The sequence below is a fragment of the Monopterus albus genome, unplaced genomic scaffold, assembly GCF_001952655.1.
Source record: "Monopterus albus unplaced genomic scaffold, M_albus_1.0 scaffold502.1, whole genome shotgun sequence".
NCBI lineage: Eukaryota > Metazoa > Chordata > Actinopteri > Synbranchiformes > Synbranchidae > Monopterus > Monopterus albus.
The window spans coordinates 95,231-116,244 of record NW_018128382.1 but is presented as its reverse complement, the minus strand read 5'-3'; the positions used below and the strand labels follow the sequence as shown (position 1 = coordinate 116,244).

Sequence of the window (21,014 nt, the reverse complement as noted above, 5' to 3'; positions counted from 1 at the left end):
TATTGGCTGGTCCAGTTCCTCCACATCAACCTGGTGCCGGCGCTGTGGCATTGAAATGCAGCATGAACAACCAGACTGCTGACACAGAGCTAAGAGAAGAGTGTTGTCTGAAGTGTCCCTCGGTAGGACCGCACCCTGTTACCATCTGTCTGTGCCTTCTTTGTTTTGTAGCCACAGGTTAATGTTTAGGAGTAAAGCTTTCATCAGTTGCTCACATCCTCGATATTGAAGTCTCCTCTAACTAATCCTCTCTGTGTTTACACTTCTCCAGCTTTTCCACTGCACTCCCTTTGCTCACGTAGCAGCTCTGAGTGCTAAATATTGGATTTTCTCCACCAGAAGTCTGCGCTCGTTGTGTTGCTTCTTGTGCTGATAGCAGCCCCTGATTGTGTAAACATCAGTCTGTCCTCAGTCTTTTAGTCTACTGACTGCAGAAGAAGAGCAGCAAAACTGGGGATGATGACAGGGGAGAGCAGGTGAGGGAGCTCATTACTGAGGGAAAGTGACCTACACAAGTCTCCACACACAATGAGTACGACTGATCCTCCACTCAGGGAAATCCCACAGGGCCTCAGGAAGAAGGTGCTTTCATTACATTTGATTTTCAAAGTGTGTGCAGGTCAAACTGCCTGCCAGATGTTGGCATCGGGTCCCCTCAGTCTGAACAAAGTTTCCCAGCTTTCCCCACTTTTTGACACAGCTCTCAGTGTACAAGTATGGTCAGCATTCAAGCCTCCAAAGTCTTTTATGATTAATGAAAAATTGCTTAGCAAGCGTTTATAAGTCAAACTCTGTGCTCCGTTGTCAGATATTACCTGTATCTTTTAAGCTTCAGTGGCCGGGGCCTCCTCGGAGCTTCAGCCGTGAAGATCCCACACATCAAGTTTAATTTAGTGCAGTGAGAGTAAAAACAGAACGAGATGCTTCATCTGCAGCACATGACGTGAAATGTCAATCTCATGTTTCACAAATGAAGTAACACAGCTGAAAGATGAGTCGGCTTCCCTGCTGGCCACGTTTTGTTCACCTGCTGACAATGGACGAAAGCCTGGTTTGTTCACTTTATACATGCTCCCTTTAGGTAATATTATCAGGAAGCACAACATAAATTTCCATTGCTATGCAGATGATACTCAGTTATATTTATCTATGAAGCCAAATGAATCAGGTCAGCTGGCCAAACTTCAAGCATGTCTTAAAGACATAAAGGCCTGGATGACCTGCAACTTCTTACTTCTAAATTCTAACAAAACTGAAGTTATTGTGCTTGGGCCTGAAAACCTTAGAAATCTGCTGCCTAATCATACAGTTACTTTAGATGGCATAGCTCTTGCTTCCAGTACTACTGTGAGGAACCTTGGAGTCATCTTTGATCAGAATATGTCCTTTAAATCACACATAAACCAAGTCCCTAGATCTGCCTTCTTTCACCTGCGCAATATTGCAAAAATCAGGAGCATCCTGTCTCAAAGTGATGCTGAAAAACTGGTCCAGCACTAAAATGAAACAACTCTGTCTCACTTGTGTTTTAATCAAATTAATCATCTATGTCATACACAGCTTCACATACACAGAAAAGAGGCATTCACAGTGGATTTAAAGAGGCAGTATCAGCGATGCCCTCACAGATACAACATGGCCCGAGGGTGACGCTGAGTCCCATGACATAGCACAACAGTAAGACCTCAATGGCACATGGCTTAGGCTTAAAAACAGAGATATTCTTGTTTCAAACCTGCTGTTTGTTCAGTGTGCAAACATAAATCCATAGATATTTGTGCAAGTTTCATCATTTCTCTTTGTTTTAGTGACTTGCTGCCTTGGTGACTAAGCCTTAGTTTTTCTTTGTGTAAGTTTTTTTCATGAGTCATCTGTTTAAACCAACTTCTTTTGTTTTGAATGAAGCTAAAAAATGTCAAGACACCAGCAATTTACGTTTCTTTGTTACACAACCACTTTTGCTCAAACCTTTCTCTGTACTTTCAAGTGTGAACATTTGTCATTTCCTCTGGGAACAAAGCAGTTGTTTCTTTCCTGCAGTGGTGAGAAACCATTCACAAAGGCATCCAAAATTCAGTGAGAAAACAACAGTGACACTGTGGCTGCTCACTTCAGTATTAGCTAACAGAAGCTGGGGAGAAGACTGATAAAAGTCGAACACTTTGACCTGGTGAGCTTATAAACGAGGCAGATATGTACTTCAGTCACTGTGAGTTTAAATACATGCTTATATGTTCACACACACATGAAAGCACACACACCAACAGGTCCTCCAGCATGGGCCAAATCTGGTCCTGGGACATAGTATTGTGTTGAGGGCTGAGTCCTGTCACCCAGCTGGAATTGGGTTCGACCATTGTGTTTGGAAGGTCAGATCTGTTGGATTTGGACCAGCCTGCTGCCCTTCATGTTTTCAACTGATCACATAGAGATTCTCATGGAACAGCGTCATTTAGAGTCTGGAACCAGGCCTGTTCAACACAGGAACTAGCCCATAAAACACTCACATACATAACATTTTGAGACCTAAGAAAGTAAAATGCTTCATCACAAAGGAAAAGCAGTGCTTAAAATTGTAAGTTTGCTCCTCTGTAAATATTTCTCACTGCCTATTGTATGACAGTGTGTTGAAGAGTCAACTACAGATTGTTAGTAAGATTACAAAAGAGAGTAGTGTGTTTCAATGGTGAGAAGACTGGACTGTTTGGACGCACTACCTGCATTTGTGCTTAAGGTTTCCTCTTCCTGTCCTGGTACAACACCAGCACACACCAGCCTCCTGTGTCTGTGAGAGGACTCAGTTGTTAAAGGGCCCACTATTGTCTTGTGCATGTGATTTTGGTGTGTGAGACTTGAGTTCAGGCCTCAAATGCTTGTAATGTATTGAAATAATTGTCACTTTCTGTGATCGTGTAAGGAAGAGTCTGGAAATTATTAACAAATTAGAAAAGAACATGGCAAATATTCCACAGCACAAAAATATTTTTGTTTTCCTGACTTTTCTCAACGTTTTACATTTGCCTTGTGAACTAATGTGGAGTTTACCCATTGTATGGTTGAACTACTCATAGCTCCCATGGATTACACTCGCAAAAAATAAACAACAACCTTTACACATGCTGTTTGCTAAAATGCCACTGTGTCCAGCTCACTGTGGCAGCACAATCTGGCATTTAGAGGCACTTACAAGCACAACACCAAGGGTAAAAGTAACATAGACCCCCCAAACCTCACATTTTAAATTGGGTGAGAAAGCACTTTAGGGGATGAGAGACTGAAAACCATTTTAGATACTGTATATTAGCTGCCTGTTCAATTTTTAGTTGATTTGTATTGCTATCTTATATAGCACTGAATGAACTGGTACTTAGCTATAAACTGGGACTAGAGTTGAGACACCAACACTTTCTGCTTGAGTACATCGATTTAGCTCAGACACTTCCCTCTTTTAAATCGCTTCAGATTTAATCACTTCATTGTGCAACTTACTTTTATTATGATTTAAATTGCTTGTTGATACTGCTTATTTTGTTATATTACACAGCCTTATGTTGGTTTACTGTTTACTTGCCCCATGCATAGGGATATGTACATACACATTGAGAGCCGCTGTACCAGAGTCAAATTCCTCATGTGTCCGACACACCTGGCCAATAAAGCTGATTCTGATTCTGAAATTCTTTGATTTTATACATTTTTAGCCAGTCGTGTCTAAATGCCTTTGTTTATATTCTGTATGCTATGTTTTTATGTTGTAAAGCAACTTAATTCCCTTTGTAACTTTTGTTCATAAAGGTTATTATAATTATGGTTTTTTAATTAGTTTGTCCTAAGGCAGCACTGCAGGACAAATCAGGAGCAACAACACCTGCACAAACATGCTGGTCTCACATTATATATTGTTTGTCGTAACATTGCTGTGGTTCACAGTTTGAATATGCTTTCCCAGAATTATTGTCTTTCTTGTGAGGTCACAAAGATGCATGTGTCACAGACGGTTGGAGGCCTGTAATTAAATTCCTTTGCAGTTTTGACACGTTAAGGAAACCAGCTAACCTGGCAGCTTTATGTAGTCTGGGTCTACGAGAGAAAAAGAGAGAGACGGGTGTGCGAGAGGGACGAAGCGTGAATTGTTCTCACTGGTGAAGAAGGAAGTGGAAGGGCAGCTTCCTCTCTGTGTAACGCCGGGCACCATGGGAGGGTGAGGAGAACTGAAGTGCACACAATAGAAAAGGGGTGGGTGTAGGGCAGACAGGAGGCGTTAATGGGGGAAGGATGTAAACGCAGTGTGCGACTGGATGAGAGAGACCGAAGTTTTGGTTGAATTTGGCAGAGCTGAGATGCTGGAGAAAATTCCTGTTTGGTCTCCTGTGTGTGCGTGTATGTTGTGTTTGGCCTTTGCCAGAGCTGGAAGAATTAAAGATATTTTATGAGACATTTCTGTTTTTATGTGAAGGCGGTTTCCACAATAGTGTTTCCACATGCAATTAACAACAGAAATGTCAGAATCAAAGCTCGTAATAATTTCAAGGAGGAAAAAAATGAACTTTCATCCATAGGTAGGATGTGGCACAAAAAAAGAATCCTGTTTTAGGCACTCAAGTGTATGATCAGGAACACTAACAAAGAGCGGAGCAATGTACTGACAGTTAACATGTTCTAAAGATACACAAATGCTTACCCGAGCATTTACCTTCATTTCTTTGAGTGCCTGGGCCAGTAATTTGTATGTCTAATTGCAGACACCTGTGTTAAGGTGAACTCGGTGAATGAGTGGAAAAGGCTCCATTAATGAAATCACCTGTGTCATGCAGCAGACACACAGTCAGTCACTGAGAAAAGACCTCATCTTACCTGCTCTGTGTGTAGAAGGTAAATGGCTTGTTCAGCCCCTCCACAGTTGAACTGTATTTAGCAGTGTGGTCACTGTATATACCTGATGCCTTAAGCCTTAGTAAAAATTTATAAACCAATATTGTGTTTTTGTCTCAACCCCAGAGCCCATTTTGGAGAATCCTTATGTCCATAATAAGTCCACTGACAGTGAACAGCTTTGAGCTTTTATTTTCCCTGAGGAGGAAATGTCCTTAAAATTTGATCAAACCACAACTGAAATCAGACAAAGCAGATAGTTGAGAGTTTAGCTTTTATAAATTGCTTGGATGCATGTTCTTTTACTTACTTTAGCATTGATTGTTTCTGTGAAGGGTGGCATGGTGGGCCAGTGGTTAGCACTGTCACTTCACAGCATAAAGATTTTGGGATTGAGCTTTTCTGTGCAAAGTTTGCATGCTCTCCCTGTGCTTGCATGGGTTCTCTTCAGCTTCCTCCCACAGTCCAAAGACATGCAGGTTAGGTTGATTGGCGAGTCTAAATTGCCCATAGGAGCGAGTGTGGGTGTGTGTGGTTGTCTGTCTGTAGGTGTGATATCCTGGTGACCTGTCCAGGGTGTACCCCGCCTCTAACCCAATGTCAACTGGGATTGGCTCCACTTAGATTCCAGGGGGAACTGATTAGATTTTGGCGGTCAAAGGTCAAGGCCAGTGACCTCACATCTGTCCCATTCTTGTGAAGTAGGCATACAACCTGGAAGCAGTAAGTTAGTTCTGTTTTGCTCACCACTTAAAAGTTTCTTTAGCTGCTAAATGTTCCACTCAGTGGTCAGATTGTCACTAATTTTGTTTAGAGCTTTTTTTGTGTGTGTGTGAACAGCTGCAAGTGGCATTAGTGCAGATGTGAGATAAAAAAGCAAAACAAGGAGCCAAAAGGTTAATAATACTTTTGGAGCTGAGAACTGTATAGTCAAATGATTATTTTGTGTTGTTTGCCCCTACTGGCAACACTCTAGTCCTGTGAGCAGACGTTAATAAAAAGCGCATTAAGATTTTGAAAGAAAGTTTTCAAACGCCCTAAAAAATTCTCTCTGGGAATCATCCAGGTGATGTTAATGGACTCATAAACTTCTAAGGAAACAAAACAAAAGGAGGATGAAAGTAATAAGGAAGGTTTTGATAAAAGTGCATGAAGGGTGACTAAGGTTCTGGGAAAGTTGGTATAAGAGGGAACGTTGTAGGTATATGTATCGCTCAGGGCAGGAAGAGCAGCCTGACGGGCTATATTTCAGAAGAGGGTAACACCCTCTGTGTCTCTATCAGGTGAAAGATATTACCCAGTTCTTTTAACTGCCTGCAGAACTCATGACAATGAACTAAGCATTTAACAGCCTGAGCATAGACAGCCTGTCTCCACTAAACTAATACAACAAATATCTAATCAATATCTATCTGACTAAGAAATTACCTAACACAGGGGAACACATGGCCAGACACAAGGTGATTTTTATGCCTCCAGGTCCCCTCAGTCAGCCAGCTGCCCAAGACAATGTTATCGACGGATAGGAGTGTTGGCGCACACGGTCAGCCATCCACTGCAAAACACCCACAGGGGTTTCTCCCACACATACGGATGATGATTGATGATAATATAATTTAATGTTGTTTCCTCAAATGAAGCCGAGTCACTTTAACAATGACCAGGACAGACAGGAAGTCATAAAACATTGCCTTAGTTTTTAAGTCAAAAAGAAAGTGCAACAACAGCTGTTTGTGATTTTACTTACATGTAAAGCTCCAACAATATAGTCTGTTCATTCACTGTTTGTTTTCAGGGATGTATGGTGGACATAAACATCCATACACCCCTCATTTGTCTTCTGTCATACACTCATAGAACATGGACAAAGTCAGTCTGTTCACACACATACACGAGCAACCACACACAGCACCCGTCTGTCCTCATGTCTGAGTTAGGGGGATATCTAAAATATCCCTCTTCCTGTGTTTGTTAGGCCGCTCCTTCTCCACGGCTGCACACTGGGATGCTATAACTCGACAGTTGTGATGGGGGGGTGGCATTAAGTCTCTATGCTTCCTCCAGCTCCCTCCATATCTTGATAACCTTGTTCCTAGTGGGGTGGAGAAGGAGCTGACAAGGTCGACTGCATGACTTTTGTTTGCTTTAATTTTTTGAAATCATCAGTTACTGACTTTACACAAAGAAACATTCAATATTCTTATAAAAACATTTGGAATAAAAACATTGATAGAAGATTTTAATAACAATTCTCAATAGGCGAGGCTAATCTTTTCACAGCAGACACTTTCACTTCTCACTGCGAATAGTCCGAGCCTGGTGCCTTAAGCTTTCAGTAAAGTCTATACACTCAAGTTGGGTCTCCATCCCCTGATCAGCCCCTAATAATAGTGTTTCACAGCAAAAATTTTGAATTAAAACAAGTATTTAGCATAGGCCAAGATGCAGTGATAGTAAAGTAAAAGGATTATAGCCTCCACACTAATTTGATGCTTCAAAAAATAATATTTATTCAGGGCAATCTGCTACACCAACAACAAAGACGTAATGTCGAAATGCTGTTGATGACATTGAGCCAGTATATAAAATAGCAGAAACCAAATCAGCAAAATTGAAATATACATCAATATCTGAGAGTTTTTAGAAATGTATAACATTATATATTGTGCCCTGTTACTTTTTAACATAAAAACATTGGCAACAATTTATTTTATAAGGATTCCTTAGATTTGGTGAAATGTCAAACCTCTTTAAAAACAAATAACACTATATTTATTATAAATAAAAACTTGAAATCATGGCCAGCAATTGTTTTCTTAATTGCTGTACTATAGCCGGTTGATCTTGGTGGCTAATATTAGGTATTAACATTATAAACTTTATTTAGGTGTTTCTGTTTAATTGGCAAAATAAAACAAGAAATAAAAAGGCTTCTCTAGAAGAAATGATTGTTGTGGTCCTTCCACTCACTGTTGATCAGGGGCCTATTTCAAGAAGGCGGTTTAACAAACTCAGAGTTCAAACCTGAACTCTGAGTTGACTTACTCAGAGTTGGAAAACTCGGAGTTTTCGGTTTCAGAACAGCTGAAAAGAGTTGGTTTAATCAACTCTGAGTTGTCTGACTCAGAGTTAGGCGCGTGCCACGCGACTATAAAAAGCCCTGAACAATGGAGTGAAGAAATTACGAGTCACCATGGCAACAGGACCAAGCCAAAATAGGTCTGCGTTTTTCCCCGACAGAAATGGATGTGCTACTACAAGCATATAGTGACTACGAGCCCATATTCCGTAAGAGAAGCAACACGGTTGCAGCGGCGAAAGAGAGAGAGTTAGCTTGGGGGAAAATAGCTGCCCGAGTCAATGCGTACGTTTACATTTTAATCATACAGTATTCGGTGTAAGTAATTACTAAATAATGTTAGTAATGTGATTATTTGTCACTTGTAAAGTAAGGAATGGTTCTTAATTCGTCAATAATTTAATGAGTAACGTCAGTAATTGCATAAAATGCCGATTGTTGTACGAATTAAAAGTGCAGTTTTATGTCTACCCTTTCTTAAAATTCCTATTGTGGTTGATATGGGATTTGTAAGGTAATGAGTAATAGGTAATCCAATACGTCTTATGGAGGGAGTTTTTGGTTTCAGAACAGCTGAAAAGAGTTGGTTTAATCAACTCTGGGTTGTTTGACTCAGAGTTAGGCGCGTGCCACGCGACTATAGAAAGCCCTGAACAATGGAGTGAAGAAATTACGAGTCACCATGGCAACAGGACCAAGCCAAAATAGGTCTGCGTTTTTCCCTGACAGAAATGGATGTGCTACTACAAGGATATAGTGACTACGAGCCCATATTTCGTAAAAAAAAAACAAAAAAACAACACGGCTGCAGTGGCGAAAGAGAAAGAGTTAGCTTGGGGGAAAATAGCTGCCCGAGTCAATGCGTACGTTTACATTTTAATCATACAGTGTTCGGTGTAAGTAATTACTAAATAATGTTAGTAATGTTATTATTTGTCACTTGTAAAGTAAGGAATGGTTCTTAATTCTTCAATAATTGAATGAGTAACTTCAGTAATTGCATAAAATACCGATTTTTGTACGAATTAAAAGTGCAGTTTTATGTCTACCCTTTCTTACAATTCCTATTGTGGTTGATATGGGATTTGTAAAGTAATGATTAATAAATAATCCAGTATGTTTTATGGAGAGTAATTATTACATTAATCAAAATACTTTTTTAAAATTGACCCAACACTGATGTAATAATATAAGAATTGAATTTTAATTTTCATGTAGGTGCATTGATGGGAATATGTGTGCCATCAATGCATCCAAGCGCATTAGGAAATCCTGAAGGGGATTCTAATTATTAGTTTATTTCCAGAGGTCACAGCAAGATGTTATTAACTGATCATCATTTTTCAGATTAGCCTTACTGAAACGAATTCAATACCACTAACCTGCAATCCTGTGAAACTCCTCTTTAATGGCTCTGAGGGGTTTGTGCCCAGGAAACAACAAAAATTCACAGAAAGCGCTTGAGGGTGAGGCACACTTTCCGAACTATTCTACATACTGTGGCCTTACTTGCTCTGCATCCCCGATGTTATAAAGAAAACTACCGTTTACAACAAATGTAACGCAACACAAAGCATCTGCTCGGATGTAAGAGCACGGCCACGATGGGTGATGTGTCTGATGTATGGGTGGATAAGATTATTGATATATGTTATGGACTCTCTAGAAAAACGGTACCGCTCAAATAAAAATACATGGGGATATGACAAAAAATCAACTCGTGGCCTCAATATCCTCTCCCGACGTAAATGCAATTCCCTGCGAATTAATACAGCGTCCTCATCTACAGGATCCTCTATGAATGGACACGCCATTTTGGTCTCTGCGTGACGGAAACGTGTGCAATCTATGAATGTACTGAAAGATTAAATGAGGTATTAAACACCTTTCACTTTAAAAAGGGGCGGAGACCCGGAGGAAACTCTGAGTTTCCCGAACAAAACCTGCTCGCCAGCAGGTTAGGTTCACAGAGTAAGTTGCCGTAGTAACTGACTCTGAGTTTAGATTACCTCTCTTTGTGAAACGGGTTTAACTTACCCCGCTTCACGGGTTTAAGTTACCTCCGTTTCTGAAACCGAAAACTCCGAGTTGCCCTCATTTCGGGGTTAACAAACTCGTTTCGACAAAACCGCCTTCTTGAAATAGGCCCCAGGTCATATAATGATGATGTGTTTAAAGCTACTGGTTCAAATGAATTCTGGGAAATGAAAGTAAATTACCCTACAACTTGTGGCCACAGTGGTTGCTTTTTTGTATGTTTTACATTTTTGCTTTAATGTGTCCATAATTACCTCAGGCAGACACACACGTATAGAGCTGATAGAAACAGTAAACAAGGACCAAACACACATAATAATGCATATGTGACTGGTATATGCATCTGTAACATATTCATCATTAGTGCCTCCAGAACAACATTTCAGCCAGGGTCTGAGATCAGATGGTAAGAATAGCATCAGTCTAAATCTGTAGGATTAAACAGTGCTGGAAACAGATGGGATCTTGAGAGAGAGAGGTCTAGGATACATGACGCCTGACGACCGTCTGCCATGTCGGCTTCTCGTAATCCCTCACCTGTTCACTCAAAGCTGTGTCACCTTGTATTGAGCAAACAGCACGGCTAATCATTTACTACCTGGGCTCTTTTCTCTGGGTCTGCTGGTGAGCAGAGCACTGGTTTATCAATAGCCTGTAGCTCCCAATAGTGAAGATGTGGATGAAAGTAAGGATCAATGGTGTTGTGTGTCCTTTTACAATGAATGCACTTTTACTACAGTATGAATCTCCATTTATGGAAAACTACAGTGTCTAGCTGTTTCAGGAAATTACTCTTCCTTTTTCAAAGTTAAAAGTTTGTATCTGTGACCAATTGTCATTTGCTGCTGAAATATAGACTACAGCCAGCCTCATCCTTTGTTTTATTTAGTTTTTTTAGGGAGACCCCTTTAAGGAAACTTTCTACTTTGCTTAATACTGCACATTAAGTCTACAGCTGTAAATGTAACATATTGCCATTAATCAAAGCAAAAACAATATAAGAAAGTAAGACTTGAGCGCTCTGTTTTATTTAATAACAAATATACATTAAAAGAAGAAATGCAAAAGAAAAAAGCTTAAAAAGTAAACAAAAATGAATGAAATAAAAAATAAAGATGAGTGAACCCGAACTCAAAGGAAGGCCTGGGGGAAGATGTGGGAATTCAAATGGTAGGACAGGAAGTTTCTGACTGATGATCACGTCACCAGACAATGTAAAGTGCAGTAAATGGGTCTGATTGACGTTTGTGACAAAAGAAACATGCCAGTGCTGTGACTCACTCCCCTCGGTGACTTAGACAAGGTTTGTGTTGACATATACCAGTGAATAATAGTTTGGGCATGTATGTCTTTGTCTTTCCCACTATGAAATTTGATACCACAAATATTGTCATATTCTCCGGCCGTAGCTCCGGGAGCCACCAGTGGTTCGGAGATGAGTTGGAGGACATCTGTGAGGCTATGAAGGTTGTTCCATGTGTCCATCAAGCCTGGCTTCCCTCAGACTTGGGTGAGGCAGGGCTGAAATGGGTTTATGTCATGAGCAGAATAACAGGCAGGGGTCAGGCTGGTGAGCAGTTGGGGAGGGTTACACTAATGTATCCTGGCAGCATGGGCTTTTTCCATCAAACACTCAAGTAGACATACACCAAGTTCACACACAGAGGCACACATAAACATGTGCAACTGCTTTCTCTCCTCTCTTGCTCTTTATCTTTATGTAACTCACGCACATTCAGACATCATCCTGGCACTGCTGAGACACTGCAAGTGGTGAGATGACGTGAAGTGGTAGAACGTTGCTTCTTTGGTGCAAATCACTTCATGCAGTTATTCTGTATGGGTGTTGTTCCATGCCTAAATCCCTCCTGATAAGCAGCTCAATGGAAATGTCACCTTTAAAGTGAGGAATTCTATGAAACTAGAAATTAGCAACAATTTTCTATTGTCTTCAAATGACTGATGGAGACTTGAGATGTTAGATTTTCCATAGCTTCTTGTTTAAAGAACCTTTATTTAAGCAAACTTTTTTTATTCACAATCACCAGCCCTTTACAGATCCAGAAGGAAAAAGATGTCTTATTCTTAGTAAGTGAGGCAGTTTGGTGTTGATTCTTTCTTTTATGGGTTGCGGTGCATTTACAGAAATGCTCTGACACACTCCTGACATAGACTTAGCGTGGAAAGGTTTTGTTAGAGCAAGGAAGGACAGAATTAATACAAGTCTGATCCATTAACACATGAACACAAAAATCATTTTCTCTGGTCTCTGATCAAAGGCACAGTTGTTGGAGAAGAGAATTTAGCCATTCAGGTCACTGATTAGGCCATGACATTGCCAGGATGAAGAAAGTGAACAAGAGCACAAATGGTGGTTGCTCTATAAAAATTCACTGTCACTGAAAGGAACTATCTCTTTGTAGGAAAAATAAATTTTTCACTTTCTTGCTGCGCGCTGGACACGAAGATCAATACCATTCTTATATCTGTGCTTTATGAAGCTACAGTCAGCAGCCTGTTAGCTTAGCCTAGCACAGTATCTGGGAGAGAATATGGTGCACGTCACAAGGAAATCCGATGTTGGTCAAGACAAAGAACAACAAGAATGGTGTAAAGCAATGTATTTTGGTGAAAGTATGCCTTGTATTATGTGCATTCACCACATAATTACATTCATTTGAATGCCGTTGTATCCATGTTTGCCCTTCAGCAAGGTGAAATCAAACCTAAAAGATTCCCATTACATAATGTAGCATGTTTCTGCAGGCTGCATCGGGCTGCAGAGCTCAGAGAGAGGAGGATGAGCTCTTTCAGTTCTGAATGCATCCCAAACTTCAGCAAGCAGTGTCAGACTAGCACAAGCTTTCAAGAGCAGTATGAGTGAAGCCAGAATCAAGAAATCATGAATAGTAAGTAGTATTTCTACCAGTCTTCTGACTTTATGACTCTTTTTTATGTTTACTGTTTTTTTTTTTTATGAAACCTCAAATTTAGGCTAATTTAAAACAGTTATGGGTGTTCAAGAAAAAAGGCTGAAATCACATTTGTTGTTTACTTTGTCCTTGTTTTAATTTACTTAAGAATTACAAGATAAACACATGGGTAAACACATCATCTACTTTTTGAAATGAATAAATAAATAATAAAGATTAATTCTTCCTCTGCAGGAACTTTTCTGGAACTGCGCAGACAACAGAGCTGTAAGCCGAGAGGAGAACTCAGTAAATAAGAGCAGTCTGGAAGTTTACTCAGAGCAGAATTGCCATTGATCCCAGAAAACAATTCCACTTCCCCTGCTGTTACCGGTGAATGCTTCCCAGCAAAAAATAAAGCACCAGGGATGTAAGAAGACAGGGGTGGTGGAGGGCAGGAAGAGGAGGAGAGACAGAAGGGAGGGCCATGGAGGGAAACTCTTGTGATGCCCCTGCTTTTCTTCTCGTGCCCCCATGTGTGGACAGCCAGTTTGGTGCTGGGACAAAACTAAGCTGAGAAGCTGCTGTCAACAGCTGGCTCCTGCTGTTGTTCAAAGTGTGTGTGTGTGTGTGTGTGTGTGTGCTCACCTCTGCATCATCACATGATATTTGTCCTCAGGAAGACTTGTCGTATCAGGTGACAGATAAGGAGCCTCAACTTCATTCAAGACGGCAGAATAACAGGTAAGCAACCAAACACAGAAAAGCCTTACTTTAGTGGAGAAATAAAAAGATGCATACATTTGGGTAAATGCTATGAGCATCCTGCTACAACAGCACTGCACTCTCTGAGGTGGTTTGTTAAAGAGCTGGGATGATGGGAGTGGGAGGCCTGGTGTGTGTTAGTCTCATCCCTGTCGGCAGTCCCGGCTGTAACCCTGCTTCTACTCTGTCCTCTCTTCTCTCCGTCTCCATCTTTCTCTGCTTTGCTTATAACTCTCATAAGAGTCAAACATATTCAAACAAAGTGCAGCACCAGAGACTTTGAAACACAGAGCCACCAGCACATGTGTATCTACTGAGTGAAGATGTTCAGGAATTGTTCTCTCTATGGTGTCTCAGGGGCCAAAATGCTTATTTGATCCTAGATCTCCCACAGTTTCTTGTCATACCAAAGTGTAGGAGTTGCTACTTAACTATGAAGACAAACCAGTACTGTGGATTTTACATTTACAATGTTTCTATTGCTGTAGACAAAGGGTAGAAAATCGTAAGATGGTTTTAGGCTCTGACAAAAGCAGAAATTCATACAGCTGTTCATTAATCTGGATACACACGTGTGTTCTGTCAAGGCGCTGGCTCATATAAATAAAGCATAGACATACATTTATAACTCTGATTTAAAAAAAAAAGTATTTTAAGCTACTGTATATAAGCAGATGAAGTATTATCAGTGTTATGCACGTGTCAGTAAAAAAAATCACTATGGAGGCTAGTGTTATATTATTACATATTATACCACTGGATCATAATTAACCTTGCATAAACAATTAAGAAACATTTTGATGTTGTGGTTGTGGTGGAGCTGATTCAACTGATTTTATGTTACTGTATGTTTTCATTTATTATATAAAAACATATTTATAGTATTTACTTATTAAAGGTCTAGTCTCTATCTAAAAAGCAACTATAGCTATTAAATAAATGTATTATATTTAAATAGAAAGCAGAAAAAATGATACTTTAGAACTGTACATGCATAAGTGTGTATTGTTGATTTTCACAAACATCTCAGCATATCTTGCCTTTTTCAGAAAACAGATATCTAACTTAATACAAACCTAGACAAGTTAAAAGTGCCATCACTTACATGAATGTCCACATGCACACAAGTTAATGACAAGTTATTCAACTTGGGTGTTTTTCTGTTTGACACTGAAGACACACCAGTGCATAAAATAACCAGCCTTGTTACATTAGAGTGAATCCCAGGTCCCCAAACAGTCATAAAAGACATTGTATTTCAGTGTAAACAACAAGTGAAATTTGTGTAAAGATGTCTCCCAGCGCCACATAAGAGGTTACAATCACCGATGATACTGTGTGTGCTATGATAGATCATTTTCTTTTATCACCGACTATTAAGCTAGACTTCAAAATAAAAGACAAAAACATGCCTGACATTTAATCTGTCATCCCCCACAAATAGCAGTCATCCAGGGATTTCACATGGGAGTGTGTTAGTTAGAATTTTCCTTCATAAAACACCTTGCAGCTGTCCCGCCTGAGGCTCCCAGCGTTAATGCCATATGCAGCTAAACAATAGATCATAACGGGGTTGTGGGTCTGTGTACAGTAGTGGGCAGATGAAGAGCCAAACAGCCTTGTAAGGTAGCAGGCAGCACACCGGCCCACCGGCTTCTGCTGGCTTGACTGATCTATGGCAGCCTAGACCCACGCTGGACTGTAAGTGGTGGCAACAGGTGACTCACACCAAGCCAGTACAGCTAAACTTAAACATGCTCATCCTTGATCATAATCTTGGAGTGACGCGCACACAGCTGCTGCGATGAAACTGGGATTGACTGGCCACACAAAGCCACTGAACTTTGCCTTATAATATAATAAGCCTTATTTGTTTGCATTAAGTTCTCAGTTATACCCAGGTCACCTCATAAAATAGCCTCATTCACTCAGATTAAAAATAACCAGACTTGGTATGTTTGGCATGGTATGTCAGACAATGTGCTAGTGTGCTAGAGCACACTAGCACATTGTCTGACATTTTCCTCGTGCTCCTCTGCGGTTGTTGGGCTGTCACAACACTGCACATGCAAAATCAACTGTTGCTGGCAAAGCTCCTGGCAGGCACTTCTTGTTTGAGGTCATTCAATGTTGTTGGATTGGACAAACATTCATCGTCAGGCAACCAGCAAAAACAGATGAAGAGTCATAACTAGTAATAACTGAAAATAGAAAACAGATAAACAGAAAAAGGTCTGATCAACATTATGATATAAAGGGTGGTGACCACTGTAAAGTGATAAAGCCATAGGGTAACACATTTTTATACACAGATTAAACCACTCACTGAGATTAATCAAACAAAGTACAGTTATTGGGTTGACAAAACATCAATATTTGCCCTTATTTTTTATTTTATTTTTTTTGCACAGTCAGGAGTCAGGGCTCTTTTGGAAAACGCCACAGAACTCATGCCGGCTCAAACTGTGATGTGGTTTCAGGATCCCAAAAACTCAACTCAACACAGATCGCTTAAGTGTTTCATTTGTTTTTGTGTTCAGTGCACAGCAATTACATGACCTAATACTGCACTGAAACAGAACATATAAATGAGAGCTGCAATCTGATCTTGAGCCAATAATTGTGCCATGTACTTTTAAAGGTCTACAGTAGTATGTCCTGAGGCCGACAGGCAAAATGTGACTAAAATGTTTTTAGAAATAAGGTCAGGCTTTCCCTGTGTGAATCGGTGTGGACAAATATCCTCTCTATGTCAAACACTGTGCAAGTTCTTAGGAAAAAAATGAGTTTTGTCACTGTGAACTTTATAATGGAAAAAATATATTAGTTAAGTGCTTTTTCTTCCACTGTTGTTGGTCTGTTGTTAGCTTCCCGTTAAAGGGGAGCAGGCCACAAACTGCTACTCCTACCATCCAACTGCACAGACCAGACTGGTCCTCTATGAGGATCTGCAGTCTGACAAACACTGCTTAGTGCTGAAGGGTACAGATCCCTTAAGGAATGTTTAAATCAACCCTGCCCCCTGTTGTCCCTGCTTTGTGGATGCACTACAGGCTAAGGGAACCAGCTAGTGTTGGCAGATGATGGAAACTGATAAGCAAAATATAATCAGCTGCTTTTATTTTGTTCTGATCCTCAGTTAAAGTTTAGAAACTAAAGAACAGAAAAATGGTGAGAAATTGTCTGTTATGCTATGACACAACTAAACGTTACATAGCAAACATACATTTAAACGCCACTGCGCACATACCACACAGCAATATAAACGTAGGTTGATGTTCTTTTAAAACTTCAGACTGGGGGTTTCTCCAGTCGGAGGTGCCGATTCCTCTCATCCCACACTGATTCTTGAACCAGAGAGTCACTGCCCTTTAAGGCAAAACCGAGGCTGGAGAATTTATTGTTGTGCTCCGGGGTAGGAAACTTTTATTCCTATTGCTCTGCAGCAAGTCACATCAGGAGCAGCAGCCATCGCCTCACACTGGTGCAGTTTAGTCACTGCTCGTTCTCTCTTCACTTCTCCAACCTGCCTGGCTGCTGTCCAGAGCGGCTCAGTGTCACAGCCACATTCAGTGAGTCCTGTGTAAATTTGAGCTGACCCTGAAGTGATGAGAGGACTGTTGTTCTTGGCTATAGTTCATCTACGTTCTTACTTAGTTTATCATATCTCTGCATCACCTATCCTAGCTGTTGTTTCCATGAAGCTTTCAACACTTCCTTGGTGTGGGGTGCGCACACACACACACACAGACGTACGTTATCCTTGACGCTTTAAGCAACGTCAAGAGAAATAACTCAAAGGAGTATAATGTCCCATTTGCGTAGTTCACTCTTCCAAATACCTTATAACCAGAATGTCCATTACTTGTCCTTTACTCTTCCACAGAGATTATAAACAGTCTGACAGCCATGACGGTCCACAGGCAAAGCAGACCACTCAGGTTAGGGCACAATGGATCACAGTAAATCCTTGGTTATTGCCAGGCTTCCACAACAATAAGTATCACAGACAACCAGTGATGGCAAAAAAGAGAAAAGTGCGTTTTACAGCTGTGACCTCTTTGCCCCCTTCCCTCTCTCTCTTTTTAATGCCCTGTTCCTTTGGCCCTTCGGAAATCATATTGTTTAAAATTACTTCCTCTGAGAGCAGAATGATGTAGTCGGAGTGGTCTTTCCCCAGCAGATCTGAACTTCGCTAAGAAAGGCTTCCATTTCCACCACTGTGTATGAGTGTGTGTACTGTACAGACCACATTACTACATCGTTTCTGAAAAGTCTGTTGTTGGTATCAGCTGATAAGAACATGGCCGGTTCAGCGTGTACCTTCTGCTGTTATGCTGGCTGGAGTCTCTCCCCCTCCTCCTCCAGCTTTGCTCTTTTGTGATTTACTTTTAGTTATGATCATCATCGTTATTCAAGCAAAGCCAGTTCCTTGAGTGGGAAATAGATCTGCATGGGTGCATGATGGAAAACAAGTGTCGTACCATAGACTTTCCTGTGCTGTGCAGTGCTGTATCCACCTTGGGTGTGTTAATAGAGTCTGAACATTTCCTCTTCCACATGTTTTCCTGAGGGTGTTTTGTTTCCAGTCTCTCTGTGCTTTACAGATAAAGAGCACAACTATCTGATTCTCCATTTTATTGCTGTATACTTCACAGAGACACTGAGGGAGGGGAGGGACAGACAGCAGGACAGATGGTCATGGTCATTTAGACCATCTCTCTCACACACACACACATACGCACACATAGTGTCAGTGTCAGCCAGGCAATTCAAAACCCTGCTCAATGGACTAAGCAGCAGAAGTAACTTATCTCTGTGGGGAAATGGAAGCAATGGCTTATGGATAACACTTGGAGGGAGATGAAGGGCGGTAAGAGAGAGTACCAACTCCTTGTTTGACTTTTCAGACTCTCTGTGATTGTAGTGATTGTACTGACTATCTTTTCCCTACCTGGCACACCATTAAAATAGCAGTTTATCTTTACACACAGCTGTTGAGGAATGCATGCATTTTTTTACAATGCTGCCAAGTAGGGCAATCATTCCAGATTGGTGACATGTTGGAAAACCCTGTCAAATTCTTACTTTCCACCCACTTTACTTATGTTACAGCTCATCTCTGTTTGATCTCTAATCATACAGTAAATGCTAGAAGTAGTCATACAAACATAGTGCATGTAGAAGTCAGAGGTCACCCTCTGGGATTGGTTGGTTTTCTTAAGCCCTCAGTGATGGGGCCATTAATGGCAGCAATAAAGCTGTCTGCTAAGCTGCCTTATAGGGTCATTCTTGACTGAGATTCACCAGCCTGTCACTGCCATGTTTGGATTTTACCCAAACTCTCACTAATGCTGGAGTCGAGAGGTGAGAGCATGCACACTTAGATACAGTGGTTAGATGGAGAAGTCTGTTTGATGCTTTAAAATAGTTTGCTGGGTGGGAGGAGGGTTTCATCACTGCAGAAAGGACTGCTGTTCTGTCGCTGTGAGTGAAGCCTGCTGCTTACAGTATGTGCGGCAGGCGTGAGGAAAACCAGGCTAGGTCACAGCTTTAAAAGGGCAAAGTCTCCTAGCTTCGACTTGCCCCATGGTGGCCAGTTATCCTGTCTGTCATACATAATTTGGAATTCAGCATGGAGGAATGTAAACATATGTAAAATAATACTGAATGAATTTTATTTAAAGCAACCTCATTATTTAGTTTTATATGACTCCCAAACTTCCTCCCCCCATCTCTCTCTCTCTCTCATGGGAAAATGGTTGTTACCATGCCATGGTGCCCAGTACACAAGCAATTCACAGGCAGATCAGCTATTTATATGCACACACACACACACACACACACACACAGGGGTCATTTCATTGACAGGAATATTAGGACCTACAGCTGTCTGTGACTGATTATCTGTATTTCTCTCGTTCTGTCTGTTCTCTCCTCTCTGCTCTGTCCAGTGATTCCACCTCTTCCTCTTGACTGTACCCTTTCTGTGCCCTTTCCCTCCACCCTCTCCAGTCCTTGTGTTTCAGGTGGGGGTTCGGTCTGTGAGCAGTGATGGGGGACTGGAGTCTCCTGGGGAATTTCCTAGAGGAAGTCCAGGAACACTCCACCTCGGTTGGGAAGGTCTGGCTCACCGTCCTCTTTATCTTCCGCATCCTGGTGCTGGGCACGGCGGCCGAGTCCGCCTGGGGCGACGAGCAGAGCGACTTCCTGTGTGACACTCAACAGCCCGGTTGCACCAATGTGTGTTACGACAGCGCCTTCCCTATCGCCCACATTCGCTACTGGGTGCTACAGATTGTTTTTGTGTCCACGCCGTCCCTCATCTACATGGGCCATGCCATGCACATGGTGCGCAGCGAGGAGAAGCAGCGGAAGAAGGAGCAGGAGGACAGGGAATCAAAGGATGAGGGCAGGGGAGACCTGGAAGGGGAGAAGGAGTACCTCCAGCAGAAGGAGGATGGGAAGGAGATGACATTTGATAGGAATGGTCGCATTCGCCTGAAAGGGGCACTGTTGCAGACTTACATCCTGAGCATTGTGATTCGTACTGTGATGGAGGTAACATTCATTGTGGTGCAGTACCTGATCTATGGGGTATTCCTCAAAGCATTGTACTTATGCAGCACCTCTCCCTGCCCCAACCTAGTCAATTGTTACATGTCCCGGCCCACAGAGAAAAATGTCTTCATCATCTTCATGCTGGTGGTAGCCGGTGTGTCACTATTGCTCTCTGTGTTGGAGCTTTACCACCTTATCTGGAAGAGTGTCAGAAAGTGTGTGCGCAACAAGGCGATACAGAGGAACAACCACACGACTGTGACAGTGGCCATGTCTGCAGCCTTGGAGCCCAGCAGCCCACCGCGGCCGTCGGCCTCCTGCACTCCACCTCCTGACTTCAACCAGTGCCTGGCAGCCCCAAGCACCATGGACCCCATGACCTCTATGGCCTCTCATCCTTTCAACACCAGGATGGCGCTGCAGCAGAACTCAGTCAACTTGGCCACCGAGCAGCATCACAGCCGCGACAACCTAGAGGATGAGGAAGACTTCCTGAGGATGAGATATGACCAGGCACCCACAGAGGTGTCCAACAGCTGCTCCCCATCACCTCTGCTTCACTCTGGCTACATGAAGGACAAACGCCGCCTGAGCAAGACCAGTGGCACCAGCAGTCGGGCTCGCCAAAATGACCTAGCAGTATAGATCCTGAACCAAATGGAGTGGCTGGAACTTCAAAACCACGAAGCAGGGTAGAAAGAAAAGGGGCGGCTGTGGCTCAGGAGGTAGAGCGGGTAGTTTCCTAACCGGAGGATTAGCGGTTCGATTCCCGGCTTGTCCAGTCAACA

General features: G+C 41.8%; 2 protein-coding genes across 3 annotated transcripts in view; one reads left to right on the top strand and one right to left on the bottom strand.

The window, feature by feature from the left end:
- Positions 1-4,714, bottom strand: part of LOC109952830 (gap junction alpha-8 protein) — a 17,622-nt gene extending 12,908 nt beyond the window's left edge. The window contains 1 exon segment of the mRNA XM_020588110.1: positions 4,682-4,714. Within this exon segment, the coding sequence (XP_020443766.1) occupies positions 4,682-4,699 (18 nt within the window). The 5' untranslated portion in view covers positions 4,700-4,714.
- Positions 4,715-10,156: 5,442 nt separating this feature from the next.
- On the top strand, positions 10,157-20,996 carry gja5a (gap junction protein, alpha 5a). 2 transcript variants are annotated; one of them, XM_020588113.1, is made up of 3 exons: positions 10,157-12,897; positions 13,156-13,644; positions 19,681-20,996. In XM_020588113.1, the coding sequence occupies exon 3, from the start codon at positions 19,720-19,722 to the stop codon at positions 20,869-20,871; it is 1,152 nt and encodes a 383-aa protein (XP_020443769.1). In that variant the 5' UTR covers positions 10,157-12,897; positions 13,156-13,644; positions 19,681-19,719; the 3' UTR covers positions 20,872-20,996. The 2 variants fall into 2 exon arrangements, with proteins under 2 accessions (XP_020443769.1, XP_020443768.1); XM_020588112.1 differs by having other exon boundaries at positions 19,620-20,996.
- Positions 20,997-21,014: the final 18 nt, after the last annotated feature.

Coding starts and splice junctions, on each gene's coding strand:
- gja5a (XM_020588113.1), top strand. CDS start 19,720: ATGGGGGACTGGAGTCTCCTGGGGAATTTCCTAGAGGAAGTCCAGGAA.